This window comes from Sminthopsis crassicaudata, chromosome 2 (genome assembly GCF_048593235.1).
Source record: "Sminthopsis crassicaudata isolate SCR6 chromosome 2, ASM4859323v1, whole genome shotgun sequence".
Taxonomy (NCBI): Eukaryota; Metazoa; Chordata; class Mammalia; order Dasyuromorphia; family Dasyuridae; genus Sminthopsis; species Sminthopsis crassicaudata.
Genome location: NC_133618.1, coordinates 316,970,039 through 316,991,288, shown reverse-complemented (window position 1 = coordinate 316,991,288; position 21,250 = coordinate 316,970,039). Strand labels below are relative to the sequence as shown.

Below are 21,250 nucleotides of genomic sequence, written 5' to 3'. Positions count from 1 at the left end.
GAGAAATGTGTCTGGTGGTATAGAAAGACCCCTGTCAATGAGGAGAAAAGAAGGTACTGATTCCTAAGGGCATCTGAATTCCTCATATTTCCGGTCTTTTCTAGTCAGTGTATGGAGTGACAGAAGAATCTCAATCCCAAAGTCCTGTGCATATACCTACCCAGCCAATCAGAAAAACTACAAAAGAGGACATCAGAAAACAGGTAGGTGTATGAATTATTCATGACAGTTCCTAAAACCCCCAGAGGATGCATAGGAAACTGTTTAAGTCAAAAAAGATGAGCAAGTTTCTGGAAACTGAGTGGGTTCTCCATCATCTGGAGAATGGCTGAATAAGTTAGGGTACATGAATATAATGTAATATTAATTGTTCTATAAGAAACAATTAATAGGCTGATCTCAGAAAAGCTTGGATAGACTTACATGAACTGATGCTAAGTGAAGTGAGCAAAACCAAGAGAACATTGTACATAGCAACTAGAAGATTATGTGATGATCAACTGTGATGGACTTGGGCTCTTTTCAACAATGAGGTGATTCAAGCCAATTCCAAAAGACTTGTGATAGAAAGTGAATTCACATGCAGAGAGAGAATCATTAAGATTGAATATGGATCAAAGCATAATATTTTAAAAAAAAGGTGAGCAACTTTCTAGATTTCTAGGGACATTCTCTGAGCAATGTGGTATAATAGAAAAACATTGACTTTGGAAGCAGCAAACTTAGGCTCTTTGTTGTACATGTCACATAATTTTTCTCTGAGTCTCAAAGAGGCTCATCTATAAAATGAAAGGATTAGTTTAGTTGACCTCTATGGTACCTTCCACATCTAAATCAATGATACTCTTTGGAACATAACTGGCCTGAGGTCTTTCAACAAGAACACTTCTCATTCTGCATTGTTGGTGGGGAGGAAGGGGAATTGGTACAGACTTATATTTTAAAATAGAGCTTTCACACCAGGAGTTCCCCCTGACTAGTGAAATCATAAATCTCAGAAAGTTGCCTGAAACAATGAAAGATTATCATGCTCATATTGTTGTTCAATCATTTAAGTCGTCTAAATTTTCAAGACCCTTTTTGGGGTTTTCTTACAAAAACACTATAGAGTTGTTTGTCATTTCCTCTCCAGTTCATTTTACAGATGAGGAAATTGAAACAATCAGTGTGAAGTGACTTGTCCAGGGTGACACAGCTGGGAAATGTCTACATCCAGATTTGAACTCAGGTTTTCCTGACACTACCCAATTGCCAAGTGCTCATAGTCACACATTCCCATATCCAAGCTGGCTACTGAGAAGAAAGTTGTTCTCTTAAATTCTTCTATTTGTGCTCTGCTTTTTTTTATAAAGATATAATTATGTGTTATTGTTCAAAGAATTCCTAAAAAGGTGATGCTCTCCAAAAGAAACAGTGGATTAGAACTAATATCTTTTGTTTCTGTGATTGTGAGTGTCAAGGCTTGGAAAAAATGGTTGCTGATCCTTTACCTATTTCCCTTCTCAGAATCCATTAAGTAGGTGTTACTTTTCTCCAAGATCAGTAGTCCAGTCAGTCAGCCAATAAATATTTACTAAATGCCTACTATATGCCAGATACTCATCAATCCAAAGAAGGAAGATTAACTTAGTTAACTACACATTACACTTTGTGTTGCTGCTCACTCATAATAGTCTGACAAATCCCATTCAACACTTTAGCATCTACTAATAGCATAATACTAAGTGAATGCAGAGGAATGCTCTATCCTTGAGAAGCATATTATCTCTTTGAAAAGAGAATATATATATATATACATAGTTATCTAATTCAATTCAGAGAGCATTTATTAAACATCTACCATATGATAAATGCTTGGGATACAGAGATAAAAATTAAATAGTCCCTATATTCAAAGAGCTTATTTTCTATGAAATGAGATTGGAATGATTATCTTTAAATTATTTGTGTGTTTAAATGAAGAAAATGTAGTGCAAATGATAGTTTGTCAGCTTCTGACACATAAAGGTTGTGTAACCGGATGAAAGTTACTTAATTTTTTGCATGGCCCTAGAATAATTCTCTGAGGCTAAGTTTCAGAGTAGTTGCTGTTCTTCATTGGTCTAAGAAGTTCCATACTGGGAACTACATATCTGATAAAATTATAATTCTGGTGAAAAAAAGAGAGATGGGGAAGGAAGGAAGGAAGGAAGGAAGGAAGGAAGGAAGGAAGGAAGGAAGGAAGGAAGGAAGGAAGGAAGGAAGGAAGGAAGGAAGGAAGGAAGGAAGGAAGGAAGGAAGGAAGGAAGGAAGGAAGGAAGGAAGGGAGGGAGAAAAGGAGGGAGGAAAGAAGGGAGGAAAGGAGGGAGGGAAAGAGGGAGGAAAGGAGGGAGGGAGAGAGGGAGAGAGGAAGGGAAGGAAAGAGTGAAGGGAAGGAGGGAGGGAAGGAGGAAAGGATGGAGGGAGGAATAGAAAGGAAAAGAGGGAGAGAAGAGAAGAAACAACCAAAAAGACTATGGATATAACCTCTAATGAAATTCAGAGTAAATAAAAGACTTTTATAGGTCTAACAACTGTTCTAGGCAAAATATCCAAAAGATAAATAAAACATGGACATCACCCCTAAGAAACTAACAATCTTGAGATATAAAATTTATACATGTAAAATCATACATAAAATGGAAAGCAAAAGGAGAAATCCATTATTCATCTGTTGTAAAAGATAAAAGAAAAGAATATTTTAAATGGAGATTTTTGAAGAAAGCTTCTTGGAGTGTCTAGATTTGGAGTGGAATGTAATGTAGACTAGATTGGTAGAGAGGAAGTGGAAGAGCATTCTGGTTCAGCATTAACATGCCTGTCATCTCTTTCCTCAGATAACATTTTTGACTTCACAGATAGACAGGCATCGTTTAAAGATGTCCAAAGTAGCTGAAAGGTAAGTCTGCTGTTGATATGATTACTTTCTTCTGGGTTCACAAAATGGGCATGAACCAGGATCAGGATATCAAGTGCCAGTTTATTGAATCAAAATCCAAGTCTAATAGACTGATACCAGTTTATTTAAGGTGACAACTACCAAGTCTTACCACCCTTCTCTGGTTTCACAAGAAAGCATATATAAACTCTAAAAATCTTTAACAGGGTCATTGAAAGGAAAAACAGTTCCTTATAAGTTATCTGATGTGCTTTCTTGATTTCTTTTTTAAAAATTGTTCCCTTTCCATGTAAAAAAATTCCCAAATTTTTCTTATACTGGAAAAAGAACTCCCATGTGTCCTATGAAATATTATTTCTATAAGCAGAAGGAGATATGATCATCAAAAGTTATTAGATTCCATGTTCAGTCAATAAAAAGCTATAATTAAAAATGCCCCCCAAAAGTTATTAGATTCCAAGGTACTACCCATTGGATTGCATCCAGTTGTAAAGAAAACATTTGGAAGTTGGAAATACTTGGCATATATAATTGGGATATACGCTTTATACATGGCCAGCTCTGCCCAGTTATCTTAACTGGACACTTATTTTTGCCTACTAAATAAGCTGGCAAGGTCACTTGGTGAATTTTTTGGAATAAATCTAGCTAGGCTATCCCAAAGTGAACATTTGTTGGTCCATATGCTGTCCCTGAGATCATTAATATCTAAAGGCGCCAAGACTGTAAGTCAAACTCAAATATTCATTAGAAGCAATAGAAAAATGTTTCATTTTTTCCCTTCACATAGGAAATTTGGATTAATGTGGGGTGTTTCTGGATCATCCAGGTTAAATAATAAGATATCCTTATTTCTCTCAAAGTGGTGCCATTGGGCATGTTCACATCTTCAGTCAATCAACACACATTTTTAACTTAATTTTTAAAAAATTCATAAGCATTTAGTTTCTCTCTCTTTCTCACCTCCCTTCAATAGGAAAACAAAAGACTTATAAGAATATGAATGGTTATGTATACACTGGCCAATCAAAAACTTCATGGTCATTCTATTTCTTGAGTCTATCACTTCTCTGTCTATCCTCATCAGTCCTCTGGAATCATGGTTAGTTGTGATATCATCAGACCTAAGTCTTTCAAAATTCATCAATATAAATTTATTTATCAAGTGCATCTTATATGCCAGCTGTTGTCTTAAGCAATGGTGATATAAAGACCAAAGTACTTAGTGTAGTGCTTGACACATAATAGGAGCTTAATAAATGCTTATCAATTTGAAAATAGTCCCTAGCTTTTAAGCAACTCATATTCTACTACATTCCACATGATTCATCAGCCTGTAGCCTCATCAAATTTATTGATTGACGCTTTACTCCCTAGACTCATTATTTTCAGACATTTAGATTGTTTTCTAAGTTAAATATTAATGAAAATAGTCAAGTTTAAAATTCTATTGAAACCAAGAAAAATTCCCACTAAACTGAGGGATGTCATCCTCCAACTTCACCAGAAGATTTAAGTACTTGCTGGTTTGAAGCTATTCATGTATTCCTTAAGCAAAAGCACCCCAAATGCTACGAAGGGCAGAAGGTCATTTGGCAGTATAGGTATCATTTACCCTGAAATTGTAACCTTGGCTAATTTTAGGAACATTTTGTGGCTTCTGCAGCCATAGTGATATTTTCTTTAGAGCATATTGGTCTTGCGGCAAAAAGACAAGTTCTCTACAATTGCCTTTAGAGATGTTGCTGCAGTTCCCTTTATCCAGGAAGAATTCCATGAAGAAAAAAACCCTAAGGTGTCTGGGGATCAATTAAATGCATCCACTGCCCTTTCCCAGAATTCTACAAATACTGCTTCATGCCACAACAACCAAAAACTTGTCTTTGTCCATCAGTCACCTTTCCTTAGTTATGGTCTCTTAGATAAACCAAAGGGCATGGGCAAATCACTTGAGCTCTCTGGGTCTCGATTTCCTATCTGTCAAATGAAGGATTTGGACTAGAGGGCCTCTGAGGTCCCTTACAGCTCTACATCTGTGAGCTTGTCACCTGTGTTCTGTACCATCTCCAGCATGCATTGTTATTGGGGACTTCAGTCATATTCTTTTCAGGCCATCATTGAAATAAATATGATCTAATTCCTTTGCTTTTTGGTTTGGGGTAGACATTTGTTATCCCAGTCATTATGAAGAGGACTTATACTATAGGGGCCTTTTCCAGAGCAGCATGGAAGTATGTTATGGCACCAATTATGGTATTTCTTCCTTTAGGGAAAACAAAAAAGGTGGGGGCAAAAAAGTGGGAAGGACCAGGGAATAGGAAGAGCAGACTGGCACAGTCTTAGTGTTTGTTTATTTATATTAGTGTCAGTGAGGAGCCCTCACCTGGTATGGTCTAATTATGCTTGAGAGACTGCTCAAATTGAAGGGATTATTCCAACTGACTACTTCTCACTTCACAGCACAGAGCTCTCAGGGGTCCCCGCCCAGTGAAAGCCAGATTTTATGTGATGCAGTGACAACTGGCAACTTTTCAAAGTGACACAAAGGTTTTTCATGAGAGCCATAAGGAAACTCCCAGGGAGAAAAGGGCAAAGGAAAGGAGGAATGTTAGCAAGAGATAAAGCATCCCAGACTCTCCATTTGTCAGTGTCTATGGAAAGGGGTTGGCTGGGTGAGGAGAGGAAGAGGAATATTGCTCACCATGCTAATGGGTATCTTTCTGGCAGCTGTGTTTGGGTGTTTCTGTTCACCTGAGGTGTAAGCAGAGCTCTTTTCAGGTGAACACACACACACATCGTGGATCTGGTTTCCCTGGGCCTGCTCCAGGTGATAAGTGTTAATTAAACTAAAGCCATCAGGCAAAGGACTTCATCCCCAGGGGACAAAGGCATTGTTATTCACATAGTTCCATAGGAACAGAAAGGATGGGCCTTGGGGATGACTGTGTAGAGATACGGAGGGCCTTTGCAGCTGAGATAAAGGGGCTTCTTAGGAAAGGCAGGAGGAACCAGATAAATAGAGAGACAGGGTCTGGTCCTGGATCAGCTAAAAATCAGAAGCCAGGATATGAGGAGAGGGTGGTGGCTCACTCTCTGTGTAATGCCCTTATTCTTTCCCCTAGTCTTAGAAGCCCTGGTTTCTGAAAATCCTTCTCCAAACCAGTGGTTCTTAACCTTTCCTATGTAATGTATGATTCCCTTGGTGAAACCTGTGGACCCTGTTCAGAATAATGCTTTGTTGCTTACATGCATCATTGAAGTAAATGCCAAATTTCAGTTAGAAGTTAATGAAAATAGAGATATGATATTTTTCCCACTTAAATGTTTTTTACTTCCAAAATTTACTCATGGACACCTCAAGAATTTCTAAAAAAAAAAAAATCCCAAATGATCCTGGTTTGGACTTATTAGAAATATTTATCTTTTCCTTCATTGTCAATCCTTCTTTGGTGACACTGTTAATGACAAGTCATCATGACTCATCATGCTCTTGTGTACATCTCATAGCCCTACCTTCTTAAATAATAATTATTCTAATAATAGTAGTTATCATTTATAAAGCATTCTAAGGTTTGTAAAGAGCTTTAAAAATATCTCATAACAATCTTGAGAGGTACGTGCTATTATTATCATTCCCATTTAATGGATGAGGAAGTGTTCAAGAAGAGGTTAGTGACTTGGTTAAAGTCACATAGATTGTGTCTCAAGGCAGATTTGAACTCAGGTCTTATTTAAGATATCCCTATTTAGTCAGTCTTTCAACAAGCCCTAACTTTTGCACTGTTTAGTACTAGGAAAGATGCAAAGATAGTAAAAAACATTTCTGAATTCACAGAACTCAGAGGAGAGGAGCTGTGATATCCACTAAACAATACAATCCTCTATAAAGAAAATGTAATAACATCCAGAACCTATTTGATAACTGAGGATAGAATTAGGGCAGCTAGGTGGTGCCATAGTGCACAGAGTGCTGGGCCTGCAACCAGGAATACTCATCTTTCTGAGTTCAACTCTCGCCTCAGATTTAGGTCATACCAGCTGGGTAAGTCACTTACCTTAGTTTGGCTCAGTTTTCTCATCTGTAAAATGAGCTGGAGAAGGAAATGGCTAGGCACTATTGGCTGCTATGGTACACAAGATCAATAATAAGGCATAACTAAATGACGGAACATTTTTTTAAAATCCTGAACATTAAATTCATTTATTTTGTTTTTGCCAAAGCCTTTTTTCTTATTTTCTTGTGCTGGCTGGAGTCTGAATGTTGTTGTTGTTTTTGGTGGTGGTAGTGGTGGTCTTTCCTTCTCAAAGAGGACCATAGCATCAGGGTGGGGATGCCATGACATTGGATTTAAGTGAAGGAGGGCTGTGGAAGGTCACCTGACCCACTTTCCTCTGCAGAACCAACTGGGTCCAGTGGCCAGATATAGAGGAAGATAACCAGAGATAGCCCTGAATGCAATGGGAGATCTTGGCCTTTTTAAGCTAAAGTCTTTAAAAGGTCTCAGTATGCCTGGGGCAATGCCCAGTCCATCTGAATGATTGAGGATATTAGAACAATGACCTCTATATATTACTGCAGTTACAAATAATGCTCCAATGCATAGATTTTTTTGTGTATGCATCAATGTGTACCCATAATAATAAATATAATAAAAGATACATATGTGCACCCAACAATATTTAAGTTGGACAAAACTAATAACAAGTAGTGTCAATGAAGGAGTGATGGGAGGATGTTTTTATTTTTGGTTTTCGTTTTAGAGAGACACAAAAGGTTTATGACAATGATTGAGAATCAGATAATTGCTACAAGAAATTGCAGAAATATGTCCCAGGATGCTCTCTATCTGAATTCCATCAAAAAATAAAATAAAAGAACAAGATAATAATAATAGAACAGGACCATTCACACAGAACTATTTCCCAATTCCTAGACCTAACATTGATCCATAAAATATTGAAAGGAGATGTCATATTTAATAGATGTCAAATTATCTCAAAACTATATGGAATAAAAATATCTCATAATATAGAGATACAGTGGAATAGGTAAAAAATATGTAATTACAACATAAAGCATATATCATCCTCATCTTCCTGCCTGTCACTGTAATTGTCCCAAAAATGTTTTTGAGAGCCAAAGCTGAGGTCCTAAAGATTCAGTTACAAAAAGCACATCTACCTATGCATTAATCCACTAGTCTTTAAGCATAAAAGAATGTTAGAAAAATGAGAGGTGTTGCCATTAAATCATTTTTTTGTTGTTGTTCCCAATTCTTTATGACCCATTTGGGGTTTTCTTGGCAAAGATGCTGGAGTGCTTTGCCATTTCCTTCCCCAGCTCATTTTACAGATAAGAAAACTAAGACAAATAGGGTTAAATGACTTGCCCAGGATCACACAGCTAGGAAGCATCTGAGGACAGATTTGAACTCAGGAAAATGAGTCTTCCTAACTTCAGGGCAGGTACTTTAACCACTGTGAAGGAAGGAAGGAAGGAAGGAAGGGAAGGAAGGAAGGAAGGAAGGAAGGAAGGAAGGAAGGAAGGAAGGAAGGAAGGAAGGAAGGAAGGAAGGAAGGAAGGAAGGAAGGAAGGAAGGAAGGAAGGAAGGAGAAAGAAAGAAAGAAAGAAAGAAAGAAAGAAAGAAAGAAAGAAAGAAAGAAAGAAAGAAAGAAAGAAAGAAAGAAAGAAAGAAAGAAAGAAAGAAAGAAAGAAAGAAAGAAAGAAAGAAAGAAAGAAAGAAAGAAAGAAACAAGAAAGGAAGGAAGGAAGGAAGAAAGAAAAAAGAAAGGAAGGAAGGAAGAAAGAAAAAAGAAAGGAAGGAAGGAAGAAAGGAAAAAGAATATAAATATATTTTTAAAAAAAACTTATCAGGATATTCCTATCTGAACTGTACCCCAAAAAAATGAGAGCAAGTTTAATAATAAAAATAATTTAAAAATAATATTTATGTTGTGCCTTTAAAAGCTTGCAAAATATATCCATCACGTCATTTGATCCTCACAGCAACACTCAAGGATTAAAGTCATCACACCACCCTATCCCCAAATGGAAATGCTTGCTTTTTGCATTGGCCCCTCAATGTCCTCATTCATATTATTAGGGATGATTTAAGTTGCACAGCCAACTTTGGAAATGGTTTCTTTTCAACCTCATCTCACTAAGCCATCTCTGGGATTGTGGTTGCTTCTTCCTCTGACTCCTGGCCCACAGAGCTCATGAAATGTAATTAATGAAATGAGATAAGACAGCATGGGACTAAGGACTATGATGATGGAAGTATATCACCTTAATATAATTTCCAGGGCAAAAAACATAAGCATTGCCTCCACAACCAAATGAAGTCAGAAGGGAGGTCGTTACATCTTAACTTTTCTATGGTTCAGGATGCAACCAGGTCTTCCATACTTTCGCTCAAACCTTAAGGAAAGACCTGAGGAAATGCTATAGCTAGGTCAATTGCAATTAAATCAGGGGCCAGCATTAATAGAACAAGGAGGTCCTAGCCATGATGTCTTGGTCTTGGAGTGCTCCTATTTTTCCAGAGAGCTCTGATACCTCACATGTTATTTCACTTATCCTCATGAGTATTTTTATTGAACAGATTTCTCTGGGGTGACAAGATAAGAAATGCTTCATTGCTCTAGGGCCTTGTAGCCTACAAAGTTCTACACTCTATAACCAAATGTCAAGTAATTTTATAATCAAAACTAATGAGACCAGCATGCCAAATCCTTGAGTTTCCTTTTCTCTCCAGAGTTTTGACCATTTTCTATCTTAATCAGATTTCATTTTGCTTTATTCATTACATGACAAAAGCCATTAGAAAAAAGAGGGTCTGTGGACCAAAAGATTTCTACCATTTTCTTTGTTTCCAATGTTCCTTCCTATTGCTCTTTACCGAGAATTGTCCTTTTAGATCTATTACTAGGTTGGACCTTAAGGAAGCTTCCTGTTCCCATTTTTTAGTTTTATAGATGACAAAACTGATCAAGTTCAAACAAACAACAACAGAGTCAAGATTCTAATTCAGGTTTACTGACTCCAAATTCAGTATTCTTTCTACTATCCTGCATTGTTTTCTGTTAATGACTTTGTTTTCATGAGTTTTCATGTTTTCTCATTAGATGTGTATACACATTTAATAATATAAATGTATCATCATATATAATATAACATATAAATTGAAATTATCACATATAATATATAATACAAATATATGTGTTAACTATAATATGAATTATACTTATATATTATATAATATTATTGTGTATATAATATATTATATAAAATACTTATAAATTACATTATATAATACATAATGTATATTATATATATGATATTTATAATTTTGTTATTTAAATCTATCTATATGTTTCATCTTTCTAAAATATTTTTGTTACTTTCTCAGAATTTAGGCAACGAGATGGCACAGTGGATACAGTATGTTGCTACTTATGATGTAGTAGATACAGTATGGAGTCAGAAAGACCTAAATTCAACTAAGAATCAGGCATTCACTAGCTTTATGATCCTAGGCAAGTCACATAACCTCAATCTGTCTCATTTTCCTCAATTATGAAATGAAATTAATTAGAGTCCCTCCCAGGTTATTGTGAATATCAAAAAAGAAAATATTTGTAAATCATGTCTATCCCCCCACCCCCACTTTCAATGTACCTGTACCCTGTAGTTTGTTGTTCTCCATGCTCTGGAAATCACATTATGTCTTTGTTTACCTTGATCTTCTCCATGTTTGTTCCCACTCTCATTCACAAAACATACATATAGAGCTGTCAGATTCATTGTTATTCTTCTAAGTGTTAAATCTTTCTTGTTACAAAACTAAGGAATTTGGAACAATTGCCCCTGGAAATTATAAAACTTAGACCACTTTTTCTAAGTTTTTTTTTTCAAAGTTACACGCAACGATGTTTAAGTGCCATAATAATAATAATGAGTGCTGAGCCAGGAATCAGGAAAACTTTCTTCATGAATTCAAATCCGGCTTCAGACACTGCTTAGCAGTGTGATCCTGGATAAGTCATGTAACTTTGTTTGCTTTAGCTCCTCATCCATAAAATGAGCTGGAGAAGAAAATGACAAACTACTCTAGTATTTCTGCCAGGGAAGCCCCAAATGAGTTATAAAGAGTCAGACATAACTAAAAAACAAAACAAAAAACAAAACCTGAACCTACTCATGTGAAATCACATTAGTAAATGGCAGAGTCAGGATTTGAATCCAGATCCTCTGATCTCAAGGGTCTTTTCCATGCTACTTCCATTTCACATTCCCTACTGACTTCTATCTATTATATAACTTTAAGGCTGGGAATTTTTATTTTAGAGTATCTTTTTTTTTGCTTTATGGACAGCTTCATCTCCTTTTCCTTGTGACCTTCATCTCTCTTTCTTTCCTTTCCTTTTTTTTAGTGTGAACATTCTCTTGGAATTCTAGTCACATTCATACAGAGTGTTCTCATGGCTATGGCTTTCTAGCTTAGATCATATCCCACATTTCACATGGTTTTACACAGAAAATCCTTCCTTGTCCTATCAAATGCAGTCTCTTGATCCAGGCTCACCTCTTAATCCAGCCATTTTCTCCACACCAGCTCTTCTTAGCACATTCTATTATTTCTCTTAAGATGGCTAAAGCAACATACTATTCCTTGACTTACTACATATTTGGGGGCCTTTGCAGCCAGCTGTCTCTGCAACTTTACATCACATTTTCTTAGTTACTTTTTGACATTTTAAGATTATTCTTTACATTGACCAGCAAAGAGTCACTTCCTTGTAACACAATAAAAAATATAACTTTTTGGTCCTACACAGAGAACCTTTCAATGCTCATAGACCCTTCCTCTTGATCTAGGTCTTAATTTTCCCTTGACTACTGTGCTCATAAACAAAATTATCCATCTCCATTCTTAAGATGGCTGGCTGATCTCCCTTCTTTCCCCAAGGTGGTTATGTGATCATGTAAAAATTTCAATAAATTAAAAGTTGATATAAGATTTCATAAATTCCATCTTGTCTTTTAGAATTCTTAAGAATTCCAGGTACATTTGCATACATGCTTTCATAGATTGTTGTCCTCCAGTTTGTATAATAACCCATCTCCTACATTATCTTAAACAGAAAATCCTTCAATTCTGGTCCTTGGTGATCCCTTGATTCAAGATCATCACTTAAGTCTTCTCTGTAAGCCCCTCTTAGCACATGCTGTTATTTCTCTTATAATAAAGCAATGTGGTTTGGTTTAAAAGAACAAATAAATAAGAAGCTTTCTTTTCAGGTAGTTGTTAGACTTTCACACATGTGGAAGAACCATTAATCAAGGAAGCACCTATCCAATTACTAAAACTTATTCAGATTGGTATCTTTTATTTTTTAGGGACACAGGTAGCACAATGGATAGAGAGCTAGGCTTGCAATAAGGAAGACTTATTTTCCCAAGTTTAAATCTGGCCTCAGATACTTACCAGCTATGTTACCCTGAACAAATTATTTAACGCTGTTTGCCTCAGTTTACCCATCTGCAAAATGAGCTGGAGAAGAAAATGGCAAAACAGTCCAGTACCTTTACCCAAAAAAATCCAAATGGAGTCACAGAGAGTCAGACCCGATTGAAAAATAAATTACTTTGCAGGGAATACATGTTCCTTAAAACTTGGACAACATAAGTAGGGACCCTTAGATCCTGCCTTCCCTCATCATCAGTTTCATTTTAAATGTGTTTCCCTTTTTTGTTATTCTACAAGAAAGGCTTGGTTTGGAGCCTTTAATTAGGACATAGATTCAGGAAGACTTGTGTAAAAATCTTGCTTTAAATATTTAATAGCTGTGTGATCCTGGGCAAGCCACATATTTTCAGTTTTCCCATTTATAAAATGGGAAACCACTAAAACACCAAAGATTATTGTAAGGATAAAATAAGATAATATTTGTAAAGTATTTTGCTACATCAAAGCCCCATATAAAGGCTAAATCTGTCTTCTTTCCCCTCCCCATCATTATATTTGATCATAATGATCACTTAAAAGTTGAAAGTAACCATCTCGTCCAATCTCTTAATTTTATAGATCAGGTAACCAGAAGAGATCGAGTGACTTGCCAAAGTCAAATAAAGTGGCAGAGCTGAGTTTAGACCTCAGATCCTTTAAATGGAAATTCAATACTCTTACTCCACTGTTCTGTGGAGTTTGCTGATTTCTAAGGTGTGGAATCCCAAGTTTCACTCTGAGTTTTCTCTGCTGGAGTAAGAAACTTTCACAAATGGTTAGCAATAACCTGCTGTTATATGTTCAACCATCAGTAGCTTCTTATGATTTTTTTTAACATGTAGATTAAATGAAAAGGTTTGGGGTTGGGAGAGGATAATATAAAAGGAAGGCAAACAAAGACACTCCCCAAAGACTTTGAAGCTGTTTACTCTAAGCTTAGGGAAAGAGAAGTCTTTTTACTTATATTTGCTTAAGCAGGAATGTGAGATGAGGTTTTAGATGAAGTAATTTCTAATAGACTTTGGGGATTCTGTTGAGCCAAATTTTGTGTAACCAGCCCAAATCTATCCATGACAGAATCGGGATTTCAGAGCCAGTGATACCTCCATGCACACTCCAGGAGTGTGATGAAACTAGCTTGAACCAAGAGGTGATTGTTAAATTTTCAGTGTTAAGATTCCACACCTTAGAAATCAGCAAACGCCACAAATCAGGGCTTAATTTATTGTTTTGTTTAAACTTAAATGATAGAGAAAACATCAATAATACAGAATAAAGTTTAAAGTGTGTGCCCCTTATACATTTTTCAGAAAGCCAATTGCTAAATATTTGCCTGCACACTTCTTCCAAAGTCCATCATACATAAGCAATTTCAATTTTAGGTGATCATGTGAATCGTACATGGCATTGCTGGCAAATTGAAATGGACAAATTGAGGAGTTTGATCAAGATCAGTTATACTTTCTCTTAAAAGACTCCAGTGTCCTCCATTCCTAGTAGATTTGTGACTTAAAGAGGACAACTTCTTTGAAATTGGAGGTTATAATCTACATCTGATGCTAGAATTCCTCTAGTTCTTTTAACTATGGAGAAGTCAAATGATAATGGGTCACGTCTTCTAAAACTTCAAATCCATTTTGGATTACTTGAAGGAATGGACATAAACCCAGTTTCAGATGGGAAGAAATAAATGTTGGGCTATGTTCTCCCTTTACTGAGCAATGGTCCCCTTGGGGAGACCCCATTGTTTGGGGAATAAGATGGAGCCTCCTGCTAATTGTTTCTCATTCCTAGCATCTGGTCAGGTAAGTTCATTGATCATTTGAAGTACAAGATTGTGACCCTGACATGACATTGCTATGGTGATTAGTGACTTTGTCTCTTTTCTCTCTTCTTTCCTCCCTATTGCAGCTTAATTGCTTATACAGAACAGTATGTGGAATATGATCCTTTGATAACTCCAGCCGAACCTTCTAATCCATGGATCAGTGATGACATCACTTTATGGGACATAGAGATGAGGTATAGTAATAATAATAACAACTTGAGAGAACAACAAATTAATCTTTTTCAAAAGGGAGGGGGAAATGGGAATTCCATGAGATCAAATAATGTTCTTCAAGGCAGCTTTCCATTGTCTCTGGCCTAATGAGGGCCACTGAAGAAATGGCTAAGAACAAAACATGTCAGATTACATTTATTTCTTTTTTGACAAGGTTGTGATACTGGTAGATCTGGATTTTAGTATCATGTCCCTTATTTCAGCAGTACACCTTCCAATATATTTTGTATATCATGCACCTATAGGTGAAAATGCCTTATGCCTAATAGGCATTTACTAAACAATTTTTGAATAAAATAAATAACTGTGAAGATAAGGTAGAGAAATATGGACTGATTATTATACCAATTGATTCCATCAGATATCTTATAGGATTCATATTTCAGGAAGGATTTGAACTAGATTTCTGAGAATCAAACAATTACTCATTAAAGCATTTATTAAACACTATTCTTCAAGAATCTAGGTGGTGAAGTGGAAAGAGCACTAGTTCTGGTGTCAAAAAGACCAGAATTCAGGCACTTACTAACTGTGTGACCCTGGGAAAATCATTTAACCCTTTCCTGCATAAAAAATAGAAAAGAAAGTTAAAAAAAAAAACTTTCAGATTTTTTTTTGCCAAGAAAATCCTATACTCAGTTGGTCCATGGGGTCACAAACAATTAGACACAATTAAACAACAATGCACCAGGCACTATACTGAGCACTGGGAATACAAAGGACAAAAGAGTGCCTGTTTTCAAGGGGTTATTAGTATAACAGAATTGATGGATCTTAGGGTTCGTTTACCATACTAATGTATCATAGAACTATTTCAGACTTGAAAGGGTTCATAGGAACAGTAGAGCTGACAAAACAACTTTAAGTGATGTTTGTTTCCTGATTTTTCCCTGGCTTTGAGAAGTCAGAGAAGAGATAAGCCTCAGTTTAGCTAAACTAGAATAAAAATGTCTTGTTTCTTCCCAACTCACACCCCTCTAAATGGTTTAATTTTAGGTCCCTGGACCCAGAAGACCTTAGTAGGACCCCGGTCCTGCTGTGCTAGATAACTGGTATCTGCCTAAAGCATTCATATTATAGTACCCAACCAGATTTGTTACAAACATTAAACCTCATCCATGAGCCTAGTAGAAGTCTTCAAAGGAGAGGTTAATTAGGTAATTGCTTTCTTCATGGGAATACACTCTGTCTCTCTGTGTCTCCTTCTCTCTCTGTTTTTCTGTCCTTGTCCCTCTATGTGTGTTTGTCTGTCTCTCACTGTCTCTCTCTTTCTCTCTCTTTCTATTTCTCTGGCTCTTGCCTCAGTTACTTACTGAGGATCATACAACTAGTAAGTGTCTGAAGTCAGATTTGAACTCAGGTGATGAATCTTCTGGACTTCAGAGCAATGCTACCTAGATGCCCTGTTTGCTGCATAGATTTAGCTTTTTTTGTTCTTTTTTTTTTTTGGTTGCCTTATCACACTGTTGACTCAAGACACTAAGAAAACCCAATCTTTCCCTCTTCAAGGGCATGTGTTTAGTAAAGAAGTAGAAGAATCAAGTATACAAAGCTTTTAAAAGTAGTTTAGCTATGACAAGGAGGAGACATAGGAGACATATGGAAACAAAAGTTAATGGAGTGTGAACAAACCAAAAGAAAACATTTTTTAAAATTGGAAGTCTATGCATGTTTGGCAATAAAGAGCTAGATGAGAGGAAGAATATGAAGATGTAAAAAGAAAGGAGAATTTCTATTGGACGTATGATTGTGGAAAAGGAAAGATGGGTCTAGGATCAAAGAACCAGAGTTCAAATCTTATATCTGATGCTTAACACCCTCTGTGAAATAGGCAATTCAGTTTATTCTCCTAGGCCTCTGTTTCTTTATGTATAAAATAAGAGAGCTAGCTAGATCTTTGAGCCTATGAGCCAGTGAAAGAGCAGGAGATTAGTCTTAGATTATTTCAGTAATAAAAAGGAGAAAGTAAATGATAAGTTTGAGAGAATTAAGAAGGGAGATCTAAGGAAGTTCTCTGGTAAATGGTCTCAGATGTTCATTGGCACAATAAAGTTGATTACCCTCTAAGAGTTAGAGATGAGAATATGGTTAAGCTTTTGAGAATGGAATTGGTTTCCAGTGCTCACTATGGTTCACTAGAAAGTAAAGAGACAAGTGTGAAGCAGCAGGAAGGGACAAGGTGAGATTATATATCAGAAATTTGTATTGGGTGAAACCTGCTCCATTATTCAGCTATTTTCAGTAATGCCTCCTAGCCTTAGAATGGGGTGAAAAAGCAGAGACAAGACAGATACATAAAAAGTTGTTTAAAAGAGTTACAGCAGTGGTCACAAAGCACCCATGGGCAATAAATGTTTCAACCTCATGTGGGTGTTCAAATACCTGTAGTTTGAGTTTAAAAGAGAAAAGTTTATTGTGCAGGGCAAACAAGCATTGTGTAATCAATCAAGACTGCCAGTTTTATAAGATTTAGGGTTCTTTAATCCCCTATACACACATGTAGATAGATAGATAGATAGATAGATAGATAGACAGACAGACAGATATAGATATAGATATAGAGTTGAATTAGGAAGAATTATCTTCATAGATTCAAATACAACATTTGTTACCTGCATGGCCCTGGTCAAGTTACTTCACCCTGTTTGCCTCAGTTTCCTCATCTGTAAAATGAACTAGAGAAGGAAATGGCAAGCCACTCTAGTATCATTGCCAAGAAAACTCCAAATGGGATCAGAATTAACTGAAAATGACTCAACTATATACATATGTGTTTTTGTGGGTACCTTTCAGTACTAATTATCCTGTTCCTTTCCTAGATTACAAAGCTGGTCATCTTATCTTTAAAAGGAGCTATTCCTTCAAAACTATAGTTGAGGTGGGAACTGCCTTTTGGATATATTTGAGTGACCTAAGAACAGGTACTCTTACTTGTTTCTAGGGAACTCTTACTTAAAAACTCCTCCTGTAATTGACTATCTCAGAATCCACAGTGGATTTCTAGAGCTAATAGCATGAGCAACATTGATGAACAGAGAAGCACATTCTCATAAAGGCACAAGGTTCTCATTATGATTTCTTAAATCTTGAGTTCTTATTCTCATTGAAAAATATCATTGTTTCTTCTTCAATATTTCTGGTTTCATCTGCCATTGACTTTTTGGATCAGCACAGCTACCATTCCCTCTTCAAAACCAAATAAATTTTTTAAAAACACAGAAGCAACAAAAAAGATGGTGCTGGGTTTTTGTTTGTTTGTTTTGTTTTGTTTTGTTTCTTTTTTTTGTTTGTTTTTGTTTTTGTTTTTTTGCTGAGGCAATTGGGGTTAAGTGATTTTTCCCAGGGTCACACAGGTAGGAAGCTTTAAGTGAGGTCATATTTGAACACAGGTCTTCCTGACTTCAGGGCTGGTGTTCTATTCACTACACCACCTAGCTGCCCCAGTGCTGTTCTTTGTACAAAGGATTAAACATTTACTATGCCCCAGGCACTGTGCTAAAAAGTACTAGAAATCCAAAGAATGGCAAAAGAAGACATTGTTATCTTTGTACCAGCAATTCTCCCCAAAGGGTCCTTTTCCTTTGCATGCTGGCTTCAATCTGCTACTGCAGCTGATACCAGATGTAACTATCTCTAAGACTTATCAGAGTCTGCCTGAAACATTGGTTCAAAATACAAGCACCCAATGACACCTACATCAGAGCTTGTGTTTTGAACTCAAATGATTTAATGATTTTTTTATTACCCAGATTTCTAAAGTTATGGTAGCTTCAAGCTCAAAGACATTTTCTCCAAAAACAGTCTTCCTTACTACCCTAGAAATCACTTAATGGGAGTGATGCCTTGGAGTAAGTTTAGAAAAAGTTCTAGATCCACATTCCCATGTCTCTGACATTGGCCCATCTTAGTTACTCATTCAGTTATTGGTTTATTTCTTTGTTTCTTTGTGCTCCAAACCTGTGATTTCACTGGTATTGACAACCATTGGTGGCAAGGAAACTTCCTCTACCTATATAGGTCAGCAACTGCCCAGCCATGTATATTCACAAAGAATTGTTTGGGGTGCTGGGAGGTTAAGCTATACCCAGGGTTACAGAGCTAATGATGTCAGGAGTGGTACTCAAACCCCCTTTTTTCTGACTATAAGGCCATGTCTCCACTTTTCTACACTGTTTTTCCCCATTTGGTGTTTTGAAGGTAAATAGTATAAGCTTAAATTATCAGTGATTTGATAGCATTTCTTTTTCTATCTTAATGAGCTCCCTGCTCAGAAGATTGCTCTGGGTTTCATTTTCAACCTCAACTTCCTTCCCTTTTCAAGATTACTTCTTTGATATTCTTTATGGCTTGCACAAACTTATACCTCACAGCAGAGCTATCATTGGCAATTTTTGCACCAGAGGTGAATTAAACTTGAATCCATGAACAAGCAGCACGAAGCAGGGGTTGGTGCTGGGACAGGGACAATCAGGCTAAGGAGGACTTATTTCACCAAGGGTGTGTCCACAGAAAGGAAGCAAACTCTAATAGCTTTCTATTTTACTATTCATACTAACTAGATACTGAATTCTGTTGTTTCTGAACTGCTAAAGGATGGCAGAAAGTCAGCATCATCTAAATTCAGGGCTCTGGGATAAAATACTTAATTTTGGTTCTCTCTCAATGACTGTGTTCTAGATGGGTCACTCATACAAAATTTTTTAAATAACTGTGTCCCATGTGAGCAGTTAGATGGTTCAATGGATAGAGTTGAGTTCAAATGGGGCCTCAAATACTTATCAGCTATGTGATGTAAAATGGGGATACACTGGAGAAGAAAACAGCAAAACATTCTTGTATCCTTACCAAGAAAACCCCATGGACTTTGTCCTTGGGATCATGAAGAATTAGACACAACTGAACAAGTGAATATGTCCCAGACATTGTGCAAAATTTTGGGGATACAAAGGATGGCAAAAAAGGTCTCTTCCATTAAGAAACTGATGATTTAATAGGGGAGATAATATATAAACAATTGTGTACAAACAAGATATAGACAGGATACAGGAAATAACCAAAAGAAGGTGCTAGACTTAAAAGGGATTAGGAAAGGTTTGAGGCAGCTAGGTGGTACAGTGGATAGATTGACTGGCTTGGAGTTATGAAGATCTGAATTCAGATCTGCCTTAAGATACTAGCTGTGTGATCTTGGGCAGTTTTCTCATTCTTAAAATTATCTAGAGAAGGAAATGTCAAACCAGGATCTTTGCCAATAAATCTCCAAATGGGATCACAAAGAATGGGGCACAACTGAACAACAAGAAAGAAAGGGCTTCCTGAGGAAGAAATACAGGGGAAAGGGGGAGGAGATGAGAAGAAAGAACATGTCATGAGAGACATGTAGTGAAAACAGTCAATCAAGAAGAGAGTGTCTTGTTTCAAGAACAGCAAGAAAACCAGTGCTACTGATTTGAAGAGTATTTAAGGAGACTGGTGGTATGAGGTTTGAGAAGACCTGAAAGGTTTTGAAGGGCTTTGAATGCAAGAGGATTTTATATTTGATCTTAGAGGGGCTGGGAAGCCACTGGAGTTTATTAAGAAGGGGCAGAAGGGACATGGTCAGACTTGTGCTTTAGGAAGATCAATTTGACAGTTGGAAGGAGGATGGCAGACAGGTCAACCAGACTAGTACAGGTGTGAAGTGATGTAGCCTAAATCAGAGTAGCAGCAGTATCAGAGGAAAGAAAGGGGCATATAAGAGATATATTACAAAGGTAAAATTTGACAAGCTTTGGCCAACAATTGGTCATGGGGAATATCAATGGAGTCAATTGAGAGAGTCAAAAATCAAAGATGATACACAGGTGTAAACCTAAGGCAGTGGGAAAATGACAGTGCCTTAGTAATGGAGGAGTTTGGAAGTGGGAGATATTTGGGAGCAATGATAAATTTAGTTTTGGACATGTTGAGTTTAAAATGTCTATAGGACAATCAGTTCAAAATGTCTAATCTCATCTGGAGATATGATATTGGAAATCAGCAGAAAGGTTAGAGCTGGATAAGTAGATCTGAGAATCATTAGTATATAGATGATAATTAAATCTGTGGAAACTTATGAGATCACCTAATGAAACAATATAGAGGAAGAAGAAAAGAGGGCTAAGACAGTGGAAACTGCCATTGATTTATAAATGTAGAGAACATACATTGGATGTCCAGATCATTTTGAAAATTGGCCCAAATATGCATGAAACATACTTTTTTCATCCCATTTATCTTTTTCTAAAAAGACAAATGAATAAATCTTTTATTCTCAAAGCAAAGAGCCCAGCCAACAACGTGTAAAGAGATGGGGATTCTCCATTGATGAGGTACTAAAGGACCAAGTGGGGAGAGATCAGTTCCTTCGTTTTCTGGAGTCGGAATTCAGTTCAGAGAACCTCAGGCAAGTCTCTGACAAGTTTTGAACTGTGTGCATAGTGTATGTAAATAAATGGTTTGGCAAGATATCTTTTTCTCTCCCTCCCTTTCCTCCCTTTTCTCCCTCCTTCCTTCCCTTCTTCTCCCCCTTCTTTTCTGTCTGTCTCTCATTTCCTCTCTTCTCTCTCTCTCTCTCTCTCTCTCTCTCTCTCTCTCTCTCTCTCTCTCTCTCTCTCTCTCTCTCTCTCTCTCTCTCTCTCTTCTCTCCCTCCCTCTTCTCTCTTGTCTTCTAACCATTTTTCTTTCTCTCCCTTGTTTTAATCCCAAAATATATTAAAATTGATTATATTATGGTTTTAA

At 36.7% G+C, this 21,250-nt stretch overlaps 1 protein-coding gene across 2 annotated transcripts in view; it reads left to right on the top strand.

Annotated features, from left to right (window-relative positions):
• Positions 1-21,250, top strand: part of RGS6 (regulator of G protein signaling 6) — a 657,670-nt gene that overhangs the window by 535,991 nt on the left and 100,429 nt on the right. For both annotated transcript variants that reach the window (XM_074290125.1, XM_074290124.1), the window contains exons 11-14: positions 105-203; positions 2,856-2,917; positions 14,341-14,451; positions 20,790-20,915. In XM_074290125.1, coding sequence (XP_074146226.1) covers positions 105-203; positions 2,856-2,917; positions 14,341-14,451; positions 20,790-20,915 — 398 coding nt within the window. The remainder of the gene's footprint in view (positions 1-104; positions 204-2,855; positions 2,918-14,340; positions 14,452-20,789; positions 20,916-21,250) is intronic.